Below are 22,649 nucleotides of genomic sequence, written 5' to 3'. Positions count from 1 at the left end.
AACCTGTGTTTACATGACCTAGTGCAGATTTTATGATGATTGGTGGCAACTCTGCACATTTTGAATATGACCACTTGATAACCACTAACAGGTTTTCACAGGAAATGCTTTGTTTTGGTATGACCAGCAGGTCCACTACAGCACCTCTGGAAGACATTTTTGATTAACTCACACAGAAACTAAGATGCCAGTGGTTTTGTAATGTTGCCCATGCTAATAATAGCACACAGGAAAAAAAATATGCACACATTTTGCTTATTACTTACAATGTCTGTAAAGACTCCAGGCCTCATCAAATTTATCATCTTCGCTACCTGGTAAACATCCACTGAGTTCTCATTTTCCAGCTGATGCATCAGTGTTGTTAGTGCACAGAAAGTGCCTGCTGTCACCCCTCCATGCCTTGTAAAGAAAAAAATAAAAAAGAAACACAAAAAAAAAGGCTCTAGAAACTGGATCAAGTTCCTACATCTGGAGAAAATACAAAATCCAGGGTAAACTGATAAGATTAATTTCTGTCATGTGATCTTTACACTTTCTGAAATAGGCCTGCCCAGCAGTGCCTTAACACAACCTTCATAGCACCTGGCTACAGCTTCTGGAGAGTCTTTAAAAGACAGTCTTAGAGTTACTTCCCTACAGTCCTCTACTAACCAAATCCTGAAGGCCTCAGGTCCTTCAGTATTTCAACATTTCAGTATTTTTGGCCATTATTAAACAGCTGGAGAAGGGTAAGGTGCCTCATCTAAATAGTCTTACTTCTTTCAATAATAGACAATGAAGTCCTGATTGATTTCTTCTCCAGTGCCCTTCTGGACAATCATCTGGAGTATCAAAATGATAGAATTGTACAGAAAACATTAAAGTGTGATAAAATAAAAATGTTTCCCTTGTTGATACAGCTGAAACAGAAGCAGCAGCACAATTGTTAGGTGCAGACTTTGTGCCTTGTTTCAGCAGCTTTTGCTCTAAATGAGATGAAGGGATGGTTCTACAGAAAAATATCAAAGCAAACTGAAAAGTGCAGTTCTTACTCGTCATGTACAATCATGGGTCCATCACGGTTGGAAGTTTCCTCTTTGATGATGCTGATCAGTTCAAAAGTTTTACTAATCGGACTATCAGGATTTGGCCATTTTGGACACTGAAAATGTCTCACTTCAAGTACATAGTCATCCTAAAAGAGTGAAAAAAACCATAAATCAATTTGATTAAAGATTGACTGTCTCTATTCTTATCCTTCACACTGTTCCAGTCTGGCTCCAGTCTCCAGATCCTGAATCCCACTGCTGTGGCGGTTGGACCACCTTATTCTCCATGTCACCACATTACCTATAGAGGCTACTCCCTCCCTGGGTGTTTCAAGGGCATGGAATTTTATCACTCATTTACCATAGAAAATGTAACAAAATGTAGGCATTACCTTTAACAAATCAAGTCCTGAGTACATGTTTATGACAGCGTTACCTGTGTAGCTTCTAAAATAAAGTCTTGGATTATGAGCTTCTCCTCATTAGACAGACACTTGTGTTCTTCAGCAATCATAGTAACTTTGAAACTCTCACAGTTTATAGGTTCATCTTTATTTGGCCAGTATACAAATTCATCTTCAGCCTCCAAGAAAAAAAAAAAAAAGAAGCCATAAAAGTAAGTAATGTTGAGCTGTTAAAATAAAACTTAATCCAATGTAATACATAATGTGTCACGTCATCAATGCATCCAGCTAGATTTAAATTGACAAATCAAAATTTGAGTGGGATTACAAACATCACAAGTGTTGGTTTTCAGACACCTCTGTAGTGATCCTGACCAGAAGCCCACTGTACCCCATGGAGATAGTGACCCTGGTAACGGTCAACATGTGCTGTGCTGCGCTGTGCCACACGTCCAGCCTGGCCTCCGGGCTGTGTGGTCCTGCCCATGGCCCATGGCCACGGGACAAACTTAGCTGGTGGATTGCAACGTAGGAGCCTGCAGGCAGCTCCCGCTCTGTACCGACGATTATGCCACTTGGTGTGGCCTTGGGGTTATCTAAAAGCGCAGCAAGAAGCTCTCATGAGAACATCCTTTCAGTTTGACAGCAGAAATGATGAACAGAATTGATTTCTTTTAAGAAAAATCCTGTAATAGTTTGAATGACCAAAAGGGGGGTAACCCCTCCATGGATGGGAGCTGCATGGTGTGATGTACCTTGATCAGAGACACATTCAGTGCTGCACGATGCGGGGTTCCCAGCATCTATCTGATGGGGTATAAGATTATCCACACTACCCTCTCCTTTATAGTGATAGCTCTAACAAGTAGCATTTTAAATGATACTTTACAGAGTCCGAGCGTCTTTCTTACCGGGATCCTAATGAACCAGCTTCTCCTGGCAAAACAACTTCCCTTATTACAAGGACTAACTTAATAATCCATCTGTTTTATGGGAAGTGTAACATTCATGAAACATTTGATGAAAATTGTCTTGGGTGTACATGTTTTTCCAGTCACACAAGACTCTCCAAAGCATTTGCATGGCTTTCCTCCAAACTCATTACCAAACACAATGCCCTCTCACACCTCAAGATTTCTCCAAGTGCCAACCTAAAAGCTCTCAGATATTCCTGCATTTCTAGTAACTGACAAACATATTCATTTGTTATTAAAATACACATGCAGGATGAACACGTGGGCTTCCTTTGCTGTTTAGAGTTGGACAAATCCCTGCTAAACATTTGTTTGTTCAGGAGATGAGCAAGAGAAACAACCTCATATTTCTCCCCTTTCCTAATAATGGCCGAAGAAGCCACATTACAACTGAAGTAAAAGTCCTGGAGTGAAAACTGACCTTCCATAAAGGTTACTTCTGCTGTTTGGCTCTTCTTATTAATTTTACAGGAATGATTCAATACTTTCTCATGCCAGCTGCAATCTGCCCAGACAAGGATCTCCAGATTTCTGCTAGATGATTTTGGGATTTTACACTCAGTATGGTGTTATTAATTTTTAATTTTTTTCCTCCCAAATCCAAGATACTGTCTCATGTTCTGCATATTTCAAAATGGTAATACTAATAAAATTAATACATAAACCCATAACAATCAGCCAGAAAACTTACCATATTCTGGCTATCAGGGAGCATGACTATTAGCTGGGCATTATGGTCCCATATCATCCTCCAGAAATCCTTGATAGTGTGTAGTAAGGGATGCTGGGTAATAATGAATTCATTACTTTGATAATAACCCTGTAAAACAAAATCAACAGACTCAGAACTGATGCCCAACTATTAACATTTAAAGGAAGCTTCTAGTGGACAGAGACAGAAGTCTAGAGAATAAATTGCAGACTTGCGCCTCTTTTGGCTTCCTGCAAATATTAGAAGACTGTAAAACTTCCATTGCAGTATTTTGCAGATTAAAAGAATAAAATCAGTTACACTGAAACAATTTTTAAAAGCTCAAAAAAATGGATTAAAAAAAAAAAGAAAAGAAATCAGTGGAGAGTTGAACAGCCAACTCAGAATGAAAATATATCAACTCCTACACACATGCTAATTGTTGTACATTAGCCAGCCTTCCCGAGGAGCTGGCAACCTGAAACAAATAAAAGAATACTTGAAGGATCTTCAGAAATCCCAGGCCATCTCTCAACTTGTACAGATGTCCCAGATCACCTTCTTCCCACAAAAGAGAGTTTCTTTGCACTAGTGCACCTGGTGCAGGATCATGCATACACAGCACTGCAGGGAGCTTTCCCATCTCCTTCCTGAATGTCCAGCAAGCATTTACTCCTCCCTCTCAGCTAATGAGGGGAAAAAGAGTTAAAGAAAACCCAGGGAACAAAAAGATAATGGAAAGCTGGTGAGCTATGGTGCCTTGGGCTATGCCAGTTGCAAAAGCTCTGTAAGATGAGCTGGCAGGAAGGCAAACCACAGTATAGCCGTTAAAAACTGACTTGTTAGCTAACACTTTTAGCTCACCTTAAATGATCCTTCCATAGGTGGCATTTAGCTGTACCATTTTTTAAAAATATGATGGGATTTCTGGTTCTGCAGATTGTTCAAATGCAATGCACTTAACCAAACTTAAACCCAGTAATAACAGTAATAACATTTCCTGGGGGAAGTAAGTCTTTCATGCAGAGTGAATAATGGAAGACAGGAGCTTTCAAAATCAGGACTGTGCCACGCTAACCATGGCAGCTCTGCAAACAGCTATACAATGGGACATTGGTTTTCACCAATACAGTCAACTGACTTACCATAATGTAGGAAGCATTGATGTAGTCTGTCCCTTCACCAGACAGTGATGAGATACCCACTCGAGATCTTTCCACTGTAAAAAAAAAGTCACGAACTAGTACGTCTGTTGCAATGACTCAGATATTATAGCAATTATCTCACATATCTCATAGTAATGATAACACTTAGCTCCATCCATCAGGATAAAGTGTTGTCCACCCATCTATTTTGTTTTCCTACGTGTAGTACTTCAATCATTTCTTCCCTAAAACTACTTTACAGAACATTGCTCCATACCAATGCAGATGTCTTCAGTTCTTGCTGAGGCAAGATTAATGGTACAGCACATGCAGTTCATAAACATTTTGCCACCCAGAGAAGGCAATTTGAACAAGCTTACCAGGAATGATGGATGAAGTTCGGTTCTTTTCTCTGTTACACTGTTTGAGTGCAGTTGAATAATCGCACTGCTGTGTGTTAGACTGGCTCAGTAACTGAAACAATGAAGGTAAAAAACACCAGGTAACTGTACAAAAGCTGTTCCTTCCTTATCCGCATTAAACAGAAGGGTGCATGTATTGCCGGTTAGCTGTCTCTTAACTTTAGGTATCTAGTTATCTGGCTAAACTACTTAGCAAGTCATCAAAAACTTTTTTATTCACTGTTCTATCAGTTCAAAAGATTCTTGAGCCCTAGTTCCATAAGCATGTCTTTGAAGGAAATGCCACTTTACGTTGTTCCATATCCAGCCCCCCCAGTGCTTCTTGCCATCCTGGTGTCACTCCCAGTTTGCCTGCACAGCTGTTTGTGTAACTCTAAATAGAAATAGGACTGGTCTGGGGGGCTTGCTTCTTTCAACTAATACAATTCAAATAGACAAGAGTATGAGAAGGAATGAGTATATACGTACAAGCACCACAATGATGTGCTCAGGCATGTGGTAAGTTTGGAAAGGAGGTTTTTCCTAGCTTTTAGGGTTTTTTTTTTATTGCTAGAGAAATCAACCAGATTAATCAGAATGTTCAAAAGAATCCACAAGAGTTTTCTGGCTGGGCATGTGTAGCTTTCAGAAGCTGCTTGTTTTGGGAAAATAGACAGTATAGCAGGGAAGTTCCATCAAAATGAATTAGACCACAATTTTTTTCATCTACAACAGTTCTTCAGTAAAACAAGACTCCACATTTTTGTTATTATTCTAATAATTTTTACTTGCAAAGGAAAATGAGATTGATGAACCGTGTCCCTTTCTGATATTATTTAAGCTCTTGAAATTGGAGCTCTACATGGCTCCTCCAATTTGCAATGCACACTCTGTGTTTATATATATTTACACACTCTTTGTATATATTACATGTTTTATTCTTTCATCTGTGTAGGAAAGGTGGGATCCTTATTGCTCCAAGCACATCACAGTTGAGATAAGAGTCCCTACTCTTCCCTAGGAAAAAGTGCAACACTGTCAGATCATTCAAGCCAGTACAGCAGCAAACTGTGAAATCCTTTGGTATGTTGCTCCTATTCTGTAGCTCTGTATTGTTCATTATGTTGAAGAAATACTAGTTATTGTGCCTATGTGAACAAAATACTTCAGAAAATAAATATATTAATATTTTTCATAGCCTCATTATGTACTGACATTATCTACAGACTTATCTGCTTAAGTTTTTTACTTATGATCCAATAGGTAATTGTAGAAAGAATACACATTATCCCATGCAGTCCTCCTTAAACTTGAAATCCTTAGAGAGAAAGGTTCTAATAAATAATTTCCTGTTAAATTAGGGAGAGCAAGGTCTGGTTTACCACATACTCTGGAAAAGATTTAAGTGTGATTTACTTCTCTGAATGCAAATTCATTTGAAAAGGTAGGTATTTCTGTGTTTCCTCTGCAAGTGACCCAGCGAGCGAGCTAGGCTTCCCGTTCTCTCCAGGGGTCAATGAGCTCATTCTCTCATTGACTCTGGGCTGTTACCCGGCTGGGTCTGCTCTTTCTCTGGGTGACTGAAAGTCCCATGCATGTACAAACTGATCTCCAGATCCACAAGCGCCAAAGCGTTCACTGATCGCCTGCTGAGGTGAAGTCTGTCTTCTAGCCTGTGCTGTACACTGAGGGGAATATGTTGATCGACCAATATAGCTCATGACATTTTTTCCATAATGACATCTTTCCAGACTGTTGTTTTATCTTTGGGTAAAGGCAAAGGCAGGTAGTCAGATTTCCAAAAATCTACTTACCGGCCTACTTCTCATACTCTTGGTTTTGTTTTTTTTTTTTAAATTCCTTGTTTAGGAGTATGCAGATAACTCTTTTGTCCCAACTGACTGCATGCATTTGTTAAAGTGCTCTGAATTAGGATCAGCAGTTAAATTTTAGATAGTGAAAGCTAAGTTGTGTTGAGATATCTACTTTTAAGTCATTCAAGATTGCAAGCCTAAAGCTTTTCGTCTTAGTATCTTGGAGAGCTCACCTTGAATTGTTTCTCCAGTCTGGTCTTTCCTGTTGGTCCAGGTATCAAGAGAGAATTAACATAGGCATGAATGTGAGTCTCAAGGACTTCTGTTTCTTTACTGAGAATCGCTTCGACCAATGCGTCGTGAATGAAGATGTATTGCTCCTATAAAACCAAACATCCGAGCTCTAATTATTTTCAGATACCCCCGGGCACCTCTGGCTAAGCTGCCACTTCTGCCGTGGTCAGTATTTCTTCACAGCTGAACTACACGTGCAATGTATATATGATATAATACCAAATCCCCCACTGCCTGTGGCATCTCATGTTCACAGGACAGAGCTAAAAATGCAGGCAGAGCCTTGAGTCAAATTTTCAAGTCAGCTTGCTACGCGCCTCTCCCTGCCTTTCTTGCAATAAAGTGATCACTCCCAGCTCCTACCGCTGTCCTCTATTTTCTCTCTCACATCCTTTGGAACAAGTGCCCATGCTGTTGTTGATTACCTTTTTTTCTATTGAAAGGCACTGGGGAATCAAACCACCTTGTTCTTGAAACCTGAAATAGACTTTCAAATGCCCTGCTGTCATCCTTATTGTTTTCTTCTGGTCTTTCACTATTCTATATATAATCTTCAGTTTAAAGCAGCTATAGATAATCTTCTGCCTAAAATAGCTTTTTTCCCTACTTTTCATTGCCTGATATCAACTGTTTGATCAGGTTCAGTGAAGACCTGAACACTTGACAATGGTGTTTCCTTAAAAAAAAATCTACGACAAAAATGCATGCCCTGCCAAGAAAGTGGGATTTATACAGACCTTCTCTCTTCTGAGTCCTCCTTAATAAACAGACAAAAGCCCACAAACAGGTAATTTCTAGTGCATTGCTCTAAGCAAGACTAGAAGGCTGTCTCTATAAAAACAAGGGAAGCAAAAGGGAAAGTCCAGTCTGGTGACTGGCTGCCACTCTGTCTAGTGGTGCCATAACGAGGACTGCATCATCTCTCCTCCTGCAAACAGAAATAGTCTGTAATAGTCTCTTGCTATATATATTTCATTCTTACCTCAGTCTGCACCAAGTAGTTCCTTTGGGTACGTATGTGTTTTAAGAATCCAAATATGTTGACTGTCCCTTCATGCTGAATTTGCTGCAGCATGCTGTCTAACACTATGTATGTGCCTGTCCTTCCAACACCAGCACTACAAAACAAAAAAATAATCGTGAGCCTGAAGCAAAACAGTAATGAAAAGAACTGTTTCTTACACAGAGCTTTTTCAACAAATTTTTGTAGGGAAGATTTTCCTTTTCAAATAGTTTATTACAGGAGATACTTTGCTAAAACTTCGAGGCTGATAATAAAGAAAAATCTTTCAAACTCATCTTTTTCTCTGTGCAAGAATAGATCTAAAGATCATTTTCTCAAACAATGTTTAAAGTATCAATTGAAATAGAACTAAGGGGTTTCCTGCAGGTCTGCAATTTTCAGGCTTCTGATATTCTTTGGGATACTTTGTCAAGTATACCTAGAAAGGGTGGCATACGGCAGCATTTGGGCACGGTTAATGTGCTCGAGTTCTTCTATGTTGAAACACACATCACTTTAAAGGAACAGTTGCATTATGCCACCCAGTACAGATACAGGAGATTTCAAAGACACCGGTCTGAGGAAAACCCCAGGAAGCAGCAGAGTTGCTGAAGGTACATAGAGTCATAGAATGTTTTGGGTTGGAAGGGACCCCTAGAGGTCATCAGAGCACATCTGCAAGAGAAAAAACTTACCACTCTTCAGACACAGCTAAGATGGCAAGCAATAAAAATAATAAATCCCCCTTCTTCAAAAGGGAAGATGCAGAAGAAAGGGTTAATAAACTCTCTCCTGTTATGAACTCTGACTCATTTAACATAAAACTGGCTGTACGGTAAGATTAAACCCCAACTTCTTCTTTCATAAAACATCTGGGTAGGGAGTACAAGGTCAAGAGGTCATTTTTTTGTTATCTTGTTGTATATGGGAATTAGTTGTAATTCCCCTCTAAGTTATGAGGAAATGTTACGTGTATTGGTACATGTAACTTGACAGCAACACTGTGCTGGGTCTGCATGGTCCCTTAGGGGCAGATCCAAGCTCAGGCCATACATGCTAATTCAGTCATCTCATTTCTTCCATGGAGGTGGCACAAAGTATGGGTAGTGTGAGCTCAGGCTGCTGTAATGCACTGTCTAAATAAACGGGATACAAACCTGAAAGGTCCAGGTTATTAACACACTGTCAGACACAAAAAAGTATAAAGATTACAGACACCATCTGTACTTGCTAGGAAAGATAAAACATGAAAAGTAGCAAAACATAAAAATAGCTAAAAAAAGTTTCATGAGGTTTGTCATCTGTGTCCTCCATATACCCTGTAGAGACAAATAAAAGTTACATTTCTAACATGAGATGACTCCTTTGAAATTCCATAGTGCATGGGGACAGATGAACTAAAAGCTGAACAAAACTGCCTACAGACAGAGGTGAGTTATACCTATGACCCAATGGAGAGGTCTGACTGAAGCCACACAACTTACCACTGTTCACTTTTTAAAAACTCAATTTAATTGACTTAGAAAGTATTGCTGATCTCTCAGCCCGCTGGCATAGATCTCAGACTTGGCATTTTGGGGAAACTCTTATTTTGAACTTCCCAAGATCAGGCAGGATGTAGCTAGCAGCAGAACAACCAAAATGTGCAATTTTCATTTTCCGAGCTAAAAACAGATTTCAGTCAGATTAGATCATCCCAGAAATAAAATATCTCCATTTGCAGCATTTGTGAGGCGACTTTACCTGTTGGCTTCCTCAGAGTCAGCTCCAGAAGGACAGAATTCATGAGGAGGTTCTCTTTCCAAATGTTCCATCAAAGGTGAGGTACTACAGTGGAAAACCAGAACCTGCTTATATATTTTACAATAACCCGGTCCTTCACGGGCATTGTGAAGTCATTCCAGGCCCTACAAGCCCTTTTTAACCAATTTTCCCTGAGCTGCCCAGTTTTAGTGAGCACTGACAGACCACCTGCCTGCACACTGCGGCACATGCAGACCTCAAACTGTTCCCCAGAATGCTCCTCCATTGCAAATGACTGCTAGAGCGCAGAGTAATGTTAAAAACAGCAGAGTTGTAGTTCAGCCAGGAATAGAGTGAGTCTTCTTTTGTGGACAGAGCTCCTCTTAGGATTACAGAGTATCCCTGCACCAAAGAAAGCATGAGCCAAAAACATCCTAATGATATATTTGCAGAAATGAAACAATTACTGCTATATATGTATCTGGTAAGCTCATAGCAATCAAGAGAGCAGTATAGAAATGTGCAAAAAAGTAAAAAGAAAAGCATTTTTGCAAAAAAAAGAACATAGTGCAGAGCAGCAGCATCTTCTTTATGGAGATTTATAGAAGTGGCACAGACAGCTGATTAGTTGGCCTTACCAAGAATAGAAGTATCAGCTAAGAAATTAATCTTATTCCATCAGAAATTGTTAAATGTGAGAGTGAAATTTTGCTTAACCCACCACTGAAAAATTCTTTTTTCTGCAAAACAAAAGCGGAGTGAACCTTATGGCGGTAAAAAGCACACCTGCAATGAACCACAACGGGCCCGACAGCGTGGCGCTTGGCATGCGATGCCTTCCGCACGAAGGTGAGCACGGGCAGCGTGTATTCTGGAACACCCATGTCAGGCCACTGGGTATAATGGTACTGAGTTACTATACGTCCACTAGACCTCCCTTTCTGGGAACCCTGCAACAGAAAAATAATTCCATACGTAAGCAGCCCATGTCTGAATGGCAACTCTTCATAATTTTATTTCTGTGCCTGATAGTTATTGAATTAGTACTGACCCTATTTAGTTAGCAGTGTGTCACCTAGCTCTGAATATTCCAGCTTTCAAAGAGAAGAGGAAGGCCATCAGCTTGCCCTCTGAATGGAAAAATGACCTGGCACTGTCCCTTAGAAAGCCATAGAGAAAGGCTGAGAGCATTGACGGTCCTACATCACAGCAGCACTACAAGCCAGTATCTTCTCAATTTCTTGATCTGGTCAAATTAACTCTGAAGTTGATGAGCATCTTGGCTGGCTGAGACCTATAGGATTCAGCTTTATAACAGAAAAGACCTGCCAACTGCCTTAAAAAGTATTCTGAGCAACTTTTAACACCCTCTTTTGCCTAAACTATGTTTTCAGGCTGCCACAAACCTTTTTGATCTTGGTGTTTCTAAGAGTAAAACTCCTCACAGTGTAATAGGCAAGCACATGAACGCTCTTCTGAGTAACCAAGAAGTTCCCATATTCTTCGCTACCTTCGGCAGGCCAGTACTGGTCACATTTTCTCTGTTAGAAAGTGAATGAAAAACAGAGAAAAAGAGAAAGCAAACAAAATGTCAAATTAGCAAGCTGAAATGTTCAAATTTAAGACAACAGTCAACCACAAAACCATACAGGGACTCTCAATATACCCAGTTTATCATAGACACAATCTTCAGTGTAAGAGAACAAATGATGTGTATTTTATGCTGTAAAGAGAGATGGCTGTGTGTTTTGGAATACTCCAAAAAGGGAGATTTAAATCATACCATCAGAGTTAAAGGGCTCTAATATTGTGGAACTTGCCATTCTATAGGCACTCTGAAATCTAAAGAAACTAATAGATAATCTATAGAATAAATAGGAATACATTCAAGTCGGTAGAGTCGCATGTGGCTTTTGGTTAGTTCACAGCATGGGCAGAGCATACTTACATAGAATCATAGAATCATTTAGGTTGGAAAAGACCTTTAAGATCATCAAGTCCAACTATTAACCTAACCCTGCCATCCCACCACTAAACCATGTTCCTAAGCACCTCATCTACCCATCTTTTGAATGCCTCCAGGGATGGAAACTTAACCACTTCCCTGGGCAGCCCATTCCAATGCTTAACAACCCTTTAGGGGAAGAATTTTTTCCTAATGTCCAATCTAAACCTCCCCTGGTGCAAGCTGAGGCCATTTTCTTTTCTCCTGAAGATATCTGATATCCGACCAGCAACGGTAAGAATGAGCTTGTGTGCAGCCAGAATATACAGTAGAGAGCTGTGATGTCCAGCCTTTTGGTTGGGTAGCTGTATGGCCTTCTCTAGAAGTACTAGAAGAGTATATGTTTATATTATAAATGAAGTGGTACTCCCAGTGTGGCCCTCATCTGCATTTGCTGTGTCTGTATCAGCTGATAGATGCTTTATAGGTCATATGACAAGACTTACATGCATTTTAGGCATTGCTGCCAGCATGTGGCAAGTGTGGTGCAATGTGTCCTCATGTCACCCCAGGGTACATGCATACTCCCATCACACCACCAGAGGAACACACATCCTGTGATTGGGTTTGACCTCATTTTGTCTCACTGGACAAACGTGTATCTAGTCATGTGGTAGGTAAGGAACCTATCCCATGGGATGTTAACAGGGAACAGCCAGTGAATATCCAGAAAAATTCACCTGAACTACAGCCTTCTTCTTTCCAGGGTTAAGGCACCCCTGAGAAAGAGAATGATGGAGAGCAGACTGCTAGCAGAATGTGGCACAAGGTCCATAGTCTGGTCCCTTCTAAATATATGCAAGAAGGTATTTTTTTTAGCATAAGACTTTTTTTTTGTAGTTAGAACATAGTATTTTCAAGACTCATGGTTGCCAATGGCATTTAAATGTTTTCTTTAGTTTCATACTACAAATCCTGAACTTTATACTCCTATAACCAATCCTAGTACAAGCAACTCCTACAGACTGTTGCTTTTTGCTCAATAAATGCCTAAACCAGATTTTTAAAAGAGAGAAGGGAGTCTGCTAGAGGTAGATCTATCAATATCAGAGAAATAAATAATAGAGAGAGGTACTCGTACCCTTCCTTTCTCAACGAGATTAGTTATCATCACAATAACTTCTACGTTATGTTCCCATATCATTCTCCAGAAATCTTCTGCTGTCGATTTTAGTGGCCCTTGAGCTGCAATGTAGGCTTTTGGCTTGTTGTAGCCCTAAATTGAAATACAACAAATGACACTTGTCAAATCACAGCCCGCGAGCAAAAGGAGGTTGGGAGGAGTACATGACATTTTATGTATCTATTTTTAAAGAATCTCAAAAGCTTTTAAGTACTTTTGAATTTATAACTATCCAAATCGCAGAAACCCTGTGGTACCAGATGACATATGACTGCAACTGTTATGTCAATGTTTATCATTCCAACACTTAGGATATATGTTCAAGTGCCCACCTTCCGGCAGAATGTTGACATGACAGTGATTATGAGTCATCTGTTATGATAGTGGTTTAAAAAATGAATCAAGATCATTCGCATGTAAATTACCGGGTAATGAAAACTCAATAAATGGCACCTCGGTGAGGCTCTCAGCCAAATGGCATCTTCCTCTCATGAGATTATCTCAGACACAAGAACTAACCACTTACCAAAAATGTATAAAAGAACAATATAAATTCAGAGGCAAAATGCTTCTAAAATGATTCAGATGTGACAGAACATTTTTTGTTTCATAGAGCTCTTTACTAACCTGCAGCTGCCATAATTTCAAGATGGATTCAGGAAAGAATTGGAGTTTTACCTGTGTTTTAACTTTGCAGGCTCAACTTAGAGCATTAAAGGGTTTTTTTTAACAAAATCTGTAATATTGTCATGATTTTTTTAATTAAGTCTATTCACCTCCATACATCAGTTTTTACAGAAAAAGGTTGATAGACGAATAGGCTGGCAGATAGAAAAAGGCACTTACGTCAACGTAGTTGGCATTAATGTAATCAGTCAGTTTTCCATCCTTTTCTGCAAGCTGTGCTAACTTAACCCTCGTATGATCATCTGTAGTAAAACAAGGGCGAAAATAAGCATAGCTTTCTGCAACAATTATATTCTTTCTGCAAGAAATATTTTTAAAAATTACTGAAATGTATTTTTACAATATATAAGACTAATACAGCGACAATCACATATGTAAACACTCTGTGCGTAGGCATGAATCAGATTCAAAATTCTAGTTTGCAGAAAAATACACTAATGAATCCAAGAATTCAAGGGATTCAGAATTTAGTTGCCTGAACAGCAGCACCTGGGGTCATTTTAAGCACTGCAACATATTCCCCTACAGCCTCCAGCTGCCACCTGTGAAGGGGCACGGCTCTGCTGTAGGTCCCGTGCCACGACTGCCAAGCTGGCACAGTGGGATGTCTCCAATGACAGTAGGCACCAGTGTTCAGGCACATTGATTCCAGAGCAGAGACTGGAGAGCAATGGGACCTTGGAGAAGCTGGTCAGCTGAAAAGCCCCAGCAGTGGCCACCTCAGAGAGAGCTGAAGCTTTCTGTAGCCTGCACTGACTACAAGGACTGGATCCAGTTGCACGGAGTGATTCTTGCTACTTGAGCTGCCCTAAGCTCCTCGCGCACTGCCCTTTGATAAAAAAAGGCGCTGGGTTGGCACCTTTTGTACAATCAGGCACAAATGCAGAGAGGCAGAGGAAAATCCCTGACTTTCCGTCCCTCTAGAGGCATCTTCAGCCAGGTGGAATGGGATTTCTTGCTGCTGGTTGACATTGTCTTCTGCCAGATGGGCTGATTCTGTTTCTTTTTCTACTAAGCTCTAGTGACGTTGAATGCTGAACATATATTTAATTTAGAGTTTCTGGCTATCAGAATGAAGTTGAAATACTATAGAGAGTTAAGAAAAATCTATTAAGCCACCAAAATGATCAAGAGCCCAGAGGCAACAGCTTCAAAAAGAGATTAACAAAACTGAATAGATGTGTTTCAGAAAAGAAAAAATCTGGGATAGTGAAGAAGGACAATGCGATGGGAAAACAGAGTTCCTGGCTAATGAAGCTGATCTATTACATTGTGGCAGGGCACAGTACAACATAAACCCAGTACATTTATATTTATATATGACGGTAAATACATCCAGGGATTGTGAAGTTCCTAGAGAGGATAAATCATCATTATTCCAGCTCAAAGAGGGATTAATTTTGGCAATCAAAACACAGCTTCTTTGGCTTTATAATGGCATTATAATGAGATCTCCCAACTCCCTTTGGGTCACCACAGAAGACACAAACATGTCTTGCTCACACATGCTTGTCAAAGCAGCAGAATGCCAGAGGACTAACTTGAAGAGATGTGAAATCTCATGCTGCTCCTCTCCAAGCATTTTGCTGATCAGTAGCCAGAGCTTTCAGTGTAGAGGTATTTTTTTCCCCCTCTAGTAACATGTAAATCTACGCTTGTCTATAATTATTTCTTAAACAAACCACGATGCATTTACTTACAAGCAACGATGTTTATGTATCGATTCTTATTCTTGTTGTCGGGGTGATTAGAGCTGTCTGATGTAATACCTAGATCTACAGTACAGCTCTGGATTTCCTGAAAAAAAAAATGCATGTCATACTTTAGTAAGTATTAAGATACATAAAATGTCTTAAAATACAGTAAGTTAGCACAAAAAGAACCACAACCTTATACCCAATTATCTATGATATTTTACAACTACTTCATTGCTAAAAAAAAAATGCAGTGAAATAATTCCTTACCTGATAAAACTCTTTCAGTGTCTAATGAGGGAATGAATGCAAAAAAAGTAAAAAAAATCAAATTCCACAGCACAGAACAAATGGATAAAAGTGTTTATATAAATTACAATTACTATATGGAAAACAGTTATGGTCATGCAATATATATCTCCATAATAACAACAAAGCTGAATATTTTGACTTAACTCTTACAGGAAACAAGAGGTAATTTTCTTGTTAAAATGCTGGCATCTGTTTTCCTACCTTTAGCTTTATTGTTAGACCTTAGGCTGCTGAAAGCTTATATGTATGAGCAACACCCCTGACTTTAGCCAGATTATCTATATATCTAACTGTTCATTGGATTTGTTACTGGTCCTTATAGCTGCATCAGTTTCTCTGTGGAACGCTTTTGCTCTCGTTGCATTCAGCTGTAAAGCCTTCATGGGAGCAGGGCAGCCTCGGGGCCAGCATTACAGCCCCCAGCCTGCCAGCAGTTTCTCAACGAACCCAACGTTTTTATAAAGAGAGAGACAGGCCTGAGAAAGACAGGCACGAAGTCTATAAAACGTACAAAATTAATCTATTTTTATTTTATTGATTGCTTTCACTGACAGGAAACTCAAGCATTTATAAGGGCCACACTGTTAAGTAGAAAATACATGGTCATCACTAAAAGTACTATAATAATGTTTCCCAAGACTTTTCAGGATTCATTTTAATATTGATCACCTTCACCTTCAGCTATTTAAGTCTGTATATGAAAAGTGTTTACCAGCCTGAAAATTAGATTTTAAATATGAATTGTTTTATAGTGATATAAATAAAAAAAACCCTGAACCACCCCTGTACTCTCCTCTCCAAATGTATGCTGCCTCTGCAAAGACAGCTCAATTTTTTCACATCTTCTAAGTTCTTTATCGGTAGAGAAAAGACCAGGAAACTAATTCTGGGGTAGTCTGTAAAGTCAAAAAGGGTCTCCAAGAAATGATAAGGGCACTGAATTTTTTCGTAATAGTTAAACCAAGCACGAATGTCAGATGGGGTAGGTGTAGCTCAGGGAGATGCAGCGTATTTGGTCTTTGGATCACTGCTGCAATTTAGGAAAAGAACAACTGAGGATGAACAATTTGATTTCTGTATTGCGGTCCTCACTAATGGTGAAAGAACTTTGTTACTACCGCATTTACACAGACAGTCCTTCCACATCTGCTCTTGTTGACAGCCAGTCTGGCTGGAGCCCAGTCCCGTATGCGCATATGTAATGTATGAACATGCACTGGACGTTCACAACTATTTACAAGTTTGGTCCCACAATCAGATGGATATTCTGAATGTTAATGAATCGGAGAAGAAACGCTGATGAAGATTAGGTGAATGACATGGAATTTTTGGCCCATTAGATCACAACACATTGGCTGGGGAAACAAAAGCAAAACCAAAAGATGCAAAACTATGACGTTCTTTACTAGGAATATTAAAATCATATTTTAAATGAATAGAGATCAATTAAAAAACTTGTTGCTGTCCCAAATGACTGATTTTGTTAGAAATCACTTGTTAAGATTTTTAATAGCACAGCTTTGATTATGGAGTTGGGCTTTATAATGTTTAGTTTACGTGACTTAAATTAGAACATATCTATCCTTAAATTGCTTATAATGCATATGAATGTGAAGAACAATGTGGTTCATTAGTTACATACGGTGACAGTAACATTATATGATGAGAGCATATGTTTCAAAGTTTTGAAATACCTCTTATGAACCATATATTTTAGGAAAGAAACTTTAAAGCCTTCACTACCACCTATGGAGACTACATTAGCTCCCTGTTAATCAGAAGTCTTGCCACGTGTACTCATAATTACTCCCATATTTTTTTCTCTGTAAATGGAGCAAGCAAATGTGGGCAGCTTCTGCAAAACTCAATTGACATTAGTGTTGGAAAAGCTTTGGCTCTACAACTGTAGCTGCTAAACCATATAGATTGCATTATCTTTGCATAGTTTATTCACACAATCATTTAGTATTTGTGACAGTGATAAACATTCCCATTTGCATCCCAGTCCTGTTAGCTTTTATAAACCTCCCTAGTCTTCATGCATAAACAGTCCTTACTGGGCTCACAGTACTCTTATTTACATGCATTTATGAAATTGGTCGCCAAGTCAGAATGTCAGGCCCAGTTCTTTGTTTCCAGGCATTTAAACTTAACATTATTTGCATGTGCTAAGAAGAAAGATGACACCATAGAGCCATACCTCAAATTCTTCAGAAAAACCATTACTTGCATGTAAATCTGCAACATGTTTTGGAAAATGCTTTATTGGAATTGCTCCAACATCATCTTAGGGGTGGGAAAAGACAAAAAATATATTTATGAAGAATAAAAAGCCAGTGATACATAAAGAAGTTTAAATGTAGGCAATCCACACAACATCCTGAAATAAAATTTTTGGCATGAACTTTGGATATACAGCTCTCACAAAAATAAAAACACTCTTCTAACACCATTAACATTTCTGAAATCATCCTCTAACAATTACGCATTTTTAAATGACTATTTGGAAAGGAGACAGAGAAAATGCTTTGCTAGGTCTTGCTCTGTCTTTAAGCTCCCCAAATCAAGGTGATGATTCTGCAAGATGCTGAGCTTGTCTGTAAATTGAAGAGCACTCAGAACTACCTTGAAGTCAAGGGGAAATGGGAGGATTAGCAGTTGGCTACAAGATGTTCGGTTGGAGAGGGTAGGACCAGAGCTCTGAATAATACTGGTAAAGAGAGAATGAGCAGGCAGAGGACCCTGGGTGCTTTAGGCTGGTTCATGTTGCATTGGGACTCTGATACAGGGCATGGACTTGCCACGTCGTCCCAAGCCTACTAAATTAATGCAGCATTGTGCCAGTAGTATAATTTTAACTGATGTGTTGCCTGTTTGCACTGGCATCCAAAGGAAACAATAACTAATTTTAATGTTTTACTGCATGAGTGAGTACTTCCAGTAGCATTTTTTCCCCCCACTCTCCCCAGATTTCTATGATTACCTATGGATAATAATCTTAGGTCTGATACCGGGAGTACTGACTGCAAATTTTCATATCAGGCTTTATACTTCAAGTTTTAAGTGAAAGATTTGAGACTTTCTGGATACCCGCAGAGACAGTATCTACATTCTCAACCAATAAATATGATTCATGCAACTTCTAGGTCCTGATACCGACTCTGAATTTTCCATCTGATGTTTATATTTCAGGACATCTCTTTTTTACTTTATACCAATACAGAAAAACACTCTTGTGTAGAACACTAATCAGAGATCATGTCAAAAACCTTTGGGACTTTTAATCTTCTCTTTCCTGCAAATATGCTACATAAACAAAGTAATCTGTTCTGCTAATTACCTGTTAAAGGACGACATTATTTCAGCTAGTTTTGGTTCTGAAGAACGGTAACTTTTTTTTTTAAAGCCTTTCATGAATTAAAAATATGTTTATTTCACAATTTGTAATTTTATCACTGTTTCATATGAGAAAGAAATATCAAAAACATTGAACAAGAACCTGTTATTTACATCAACAGATGTTCAGCATTTAGGCCACCTAATAATTCTAGCTTTCGGTTACGAAGAATTTGTTGATTTGTATTGAGATCCATCTGGTCTCCCACTTACATGAACAGATCTGAATATAAAAAGTGAATTTATCCAGTCAAGCCTAAGAGAAGCTGAACCAATGTGTAACACTATCTTCACACTTCAGACATGAAACCTGGCATAAAGTGTTTATTCTAATGATATGCAAACACAAAAACAGAAGGGAAGGTAGATGATCCTAAGAGCGAGGACAGTAAGGGAGAAAGAGATCTCAGGTTTTGTGTAATTACCTTTTTACTTCCTTGCCAGTGCTAATCTCCCAATTCAATCACTTCTGACTCCAGAATATATGTTATATCTGGATGGCAGGTATCACTTGAAACTACTTAAAGGTTGATAGTAGGTCCTAATATTACCCTGTAATTCGTTAGTTGTTCTGAATGCGTTTTTGAATTATGCTGTGAAGTGCCAGGGCCTTTTCTGTGAATAACTGCAATTCTCCTATCTCTGCCAATGAAACCTCACAAAAGGAAAACTTAACACATAATGAGATCTGTGGAGTGTGCTTTTAGCCACAATTATAATGAAAAATTAAACTTAGCAGTTAGTTACAAAATGTTCTTCCTGCTCTATGCTCTTTGCCAGTATTAAATCACAGTTAGTCTAAAATGCTGTAAAATTACACTGCTGAAACACTTGTGCAATAGAAAACACAACAACTGCTCACTTGACGTCTGTGGCACGCAAAATAAACCAAAAATATTTTCTCAGTGCTTGCAGCTTTTCCCAGAAAATATTTTATATATCTTTCAGTTGCTTAGAAACACTTTTCCCTTTAATATTTATCAGTATTTCAGAAGGAAAACCTCCAGCATCAAAACACGTATTTTAAGCACACGGAATAACTGTAAGTGCAATTCTGTCCTATGACAATGGAAAACACCGTCTCCCTGAGATGAGCTGGTCAGGAAAAATTGCAAGAAAATTACACAGTTGTACTGCAATATAGTTAATGATAAAGAGTAAGAGCAGAGATTTCCTATAATGATTGCCACTTGACATTCATATATAATCATGTTTTCAGAAATGAAGCTTTATCCCTGCCTATTAACCATTTAGAAAAAGGTTATGCGTCTCCTAACAATAGCAATCAATACAAGAGGCATTTAAAGATGCCTACAATTCAGTTACAACAGAAGCCTAATGTTTGGGATTTATTTAATTAAATGTGTTTACTAGTTATCTACAAGGGCTGATTTTGCTTCCCTTAGCCGTCCCAAGGGAACCAATCCCCCTGTGTAATAGCACAGTGTGCAAAAGCATTTATTGGGGAACAAGATATCCTCTCCTGTGTGAAAATGTGGCTCGGGATCTGCTGCAGAATTCATAGAATCTTAGAATCATAGAATCATTTAGGTTGGAAAAGACATTTAAGATCATCAAGTCCAACCGTTAACCTGGCACTGCCATCCCACCACTAAACCATGTCCCTAAGCACCTCATCTACCCTTCTTTTAAATACCTCCAGGGATGGGGACTCGACCACCTCCCTGGGCAGCCCATTCCAGAGCCTGAGAATTAATCTATTTAAGGTAGTTTTCATTCTACTCAGACTGAAAAAGCTGGGAGGGCTGCACATGCTCCTCTGATACTCTTTGAGGAGGAAAGAAAAGAAACAGTTTCACCAAATAACTGTGGGGGATATGGAACCAGAAGACGCTAATAACATTCTGCACTTGGGTATCATTTTTATGAGAGGCTCACAGAGAACTTTACTAGCAGTAAATATGCTAGTAATATCTTTCAGTTAAAGAAAACATTGTAATTGCAAATGAAATGCAGATAGATGAGGCATATATTGGTCCTGCTGGTGAAAAGAATCAGTCATGTTTACATAAAAGTGACAAACTCCACTAAAGGAAGAAATACGGCAGACTATGTTGCTGGTGTAATCCTCTGCTTTGTGACAATGACCTGGAGCTATTCAGCGGAGCTCAGATGGCTACGCTAGAAGCCACTTCTAGTGAGGCTGCCCCTCAAGTGGCTAGAAGGCATGGCGTATCTTTGAGACAACTCTGTAAGGTGAGGATATTTCTCCTGCGTTGCCTACAGGAGAGAATACTGGCAACACTAGTCTCTGCCTCTGCCAAGTGCACCTGGGTTTATTAGTACAAGAGGGTATAAATCTCTGGTTTACAGATATCACAGTAGGTGAGGAATTGATATGGACACATACAAGGCCGCGTCTTCCAACAGCTAACACCAACGCACAGAACAGTTGACAAAAAATACCTGAGACTGGGAAGATTGGAGCTGGGGGAGCAGAAATCACTCGAGGTGACGTATTGTCTTCTAAATAAAAGTGAGCAGTCTGGAAACATTTCCTGGAGGGGAAGAAACATAAATAAATATTGCAAAAATTAAAAGATTATCTGAGTCCTTTTGGAATTCTGGCATTATTGAGTAAGAAAGAAATCACGTTTCGAAAACCAGTTTTCATGGAGTGTCAACTATTACTGCTGTAACATAAATATTCCCCAACACACCACCAAACTATGCATACAACTTGAAGATGCTGCATTATTAACTCAGCGTAATAGATAGTTCATGCATCTTTACCTATACCAGAGGCAGAAGACAGAGCACACATCAGACATAGTGAAAGCTGAAAGAGGAGCTCTGCATCAGGAGCCACTGTAGATGCTGCACGACAATTCCAAGTATAAAAAATGCCATTGTCTTCCTTGCTTATCCAAATTGGCACACATAATTACTGTTCCCTTTCATGTGACTACGCTAGCCTGAAGATGGAGCAGTGTACCAGATCAGTTCTGGTAACTCATGGATAGGTCCTACTGCAGACATGGAATTGGAATTAATGGAATTATCTACCCTGTAATAAGACAAAACGGCGGCTCTGGAACTACTCTGACGGGCTAAACAGTTTTTTCATAATGTAACTGCAACACTGAGGGACGCCTTAACCACTTCTCGAAGTTGACAGACAGAAACAGGGGAATTTGTAACTCCAGGAGATGCTAGCTTTGTTGCAAAAACATCGAAGGATGGAATCAACCTTAGCTGTGACCCACAATGTTATTTGTATCTGTGCTGTAATCCAGATGTGAAGATAATAAGAATAGCATCTGTTAAGAGTCCAAGCTATTCAAGGGACGAAACAACCAACTGCTGCTGTAAGCATTGCAAAGCCTCCTTAATTAAAAAATCTCCATATGATTAGACATGCTAATAACAATCTTTACTCTGGGACACTTAATCTATTTGAAATATTATTCACTAATCATTAATTTTAAAAAGAAATATATGCATCAGGAAAATATTAATCTCATTTTATATTTATAAGATTCTGCTTCCTCAAAGCTGTTGGCTGAAGCTATTATACAGCCTTTTGTTATTTTGTCTAATCACTGGCATTTTAAATTCTTCTGTACTGTTCCTGTATCACTACATGGATAAAACCCCTCACATAATTGTTATAATCAAAAAGAAATTTTGAGGCTACTTTGAGAAACAGATAGGGAATATGTGGATATTGTCATTCTTTCCAGCACCTTTAATGTAGATCATAAAGACCTTGGTAAGCTTATTTGAATTAAGCTTCTGGGAAACGTGCCCGTACTCTCAGAACGTGTTGGGAATTTTCTGTCTGTGTGCAATGCAAATTCTCCTAAAACACAAGGAAAAGTGGACAGCTACATCAAAGGGAAGACTGTGGTGTGCAAAATAGTTCTGGTGATTCACATGACCATTAAACTTGGAGTCCAGCTAGAATCCTC

The 22,649-nt window shown here is 39.0% G+C and overlaps 1 protein-coding gene across 1 annotated transcript in view; it reads right to left on the bottom strand.

Annotated features, from left to right (window-relative positions):
* Positions 1-22,649, bottom strand: part of PTPRZ1 (protein tyrosine phosphatase receptor type Z1) — a 102,364-nt gene that overhangs the window by 2,170 nt on the left and 77,545 nt on the right. The window contains exons 14-30 of the mRNA XM_035893713.1: positions 21,145-21,236; positions 17,522-17,607; positions 15,280-15,300; positions 15,016-15,112; positions 13,475-13,557; positions 12,587-12,721; positions 10,907-11,041; positions 10,287-10,450; positions 9,501-9,584; positions 7,737-7,872; positions 6,694-6,840; positions 4,626-4,719; positions 4,246-4,319; positions 3,101-3,229; positions 1,468-1,614; positions 1,035-1,177; positions 267-402 (exon numbers count right to left, since the gene is read on the bottom strand). Coding sequence (XP_035749606.1) covers positions 267-402; positions 1,035-1,177; positions 1,468-1,614; positions 3,101-3,229; positions 4,246-4,319; positions 4,626-4,719; positions 6,694-6,840; positions 7,737-7,872; positions 9,501-9,584; positions 10,287-10,450; positions 10,907-11,041; positions 12,587-12,721; positions 13,475-13,557; positions 15,016-15,112; positions 15,280-15,300; positions 17,522-17,607; positions 21,145-21,236 — 1,903 coding nt within the window. The remainder of the gene's footprint in view (positions 1-266; positions 403-1,034; positions 1,178-1,467; positions 1,615-3,100; positions 3,230-4,245; positions 4,320-4,625; positions 4,720-6,693; positions 6,841-7,736; positions 7,873-9,500; positions 9,585-10,286; positions 10,451-10,906; positions 11,042-12,586; positions 12,722-13,474; positions 13,558-15,015; positions 15,113-15,279; positions 15,301-17,521; positions 17,608-21,144; positions 21,237-22,649) is intronic.

Source organism: Egretta garzetta, unplaced genomic scaffold (assembly GCF_000687185.1).
Source record: "Egretta garzetta isolate BGI_Z169 unplaced genomic scaffold, ASM68718v1 scaffold64, whole genome shotgun sequence".
Classification (NCBI taxonomy): Eukaryota; Metazoa; Chordata; class Aves; order Pelecaniformes; family Ardeidae; genus Egretta; species Egretta garzetta.
Note: the sequence above shows the minus strand (reverse complement) of the source record. Positions and strands in the feature narration are given on the sequence as shown.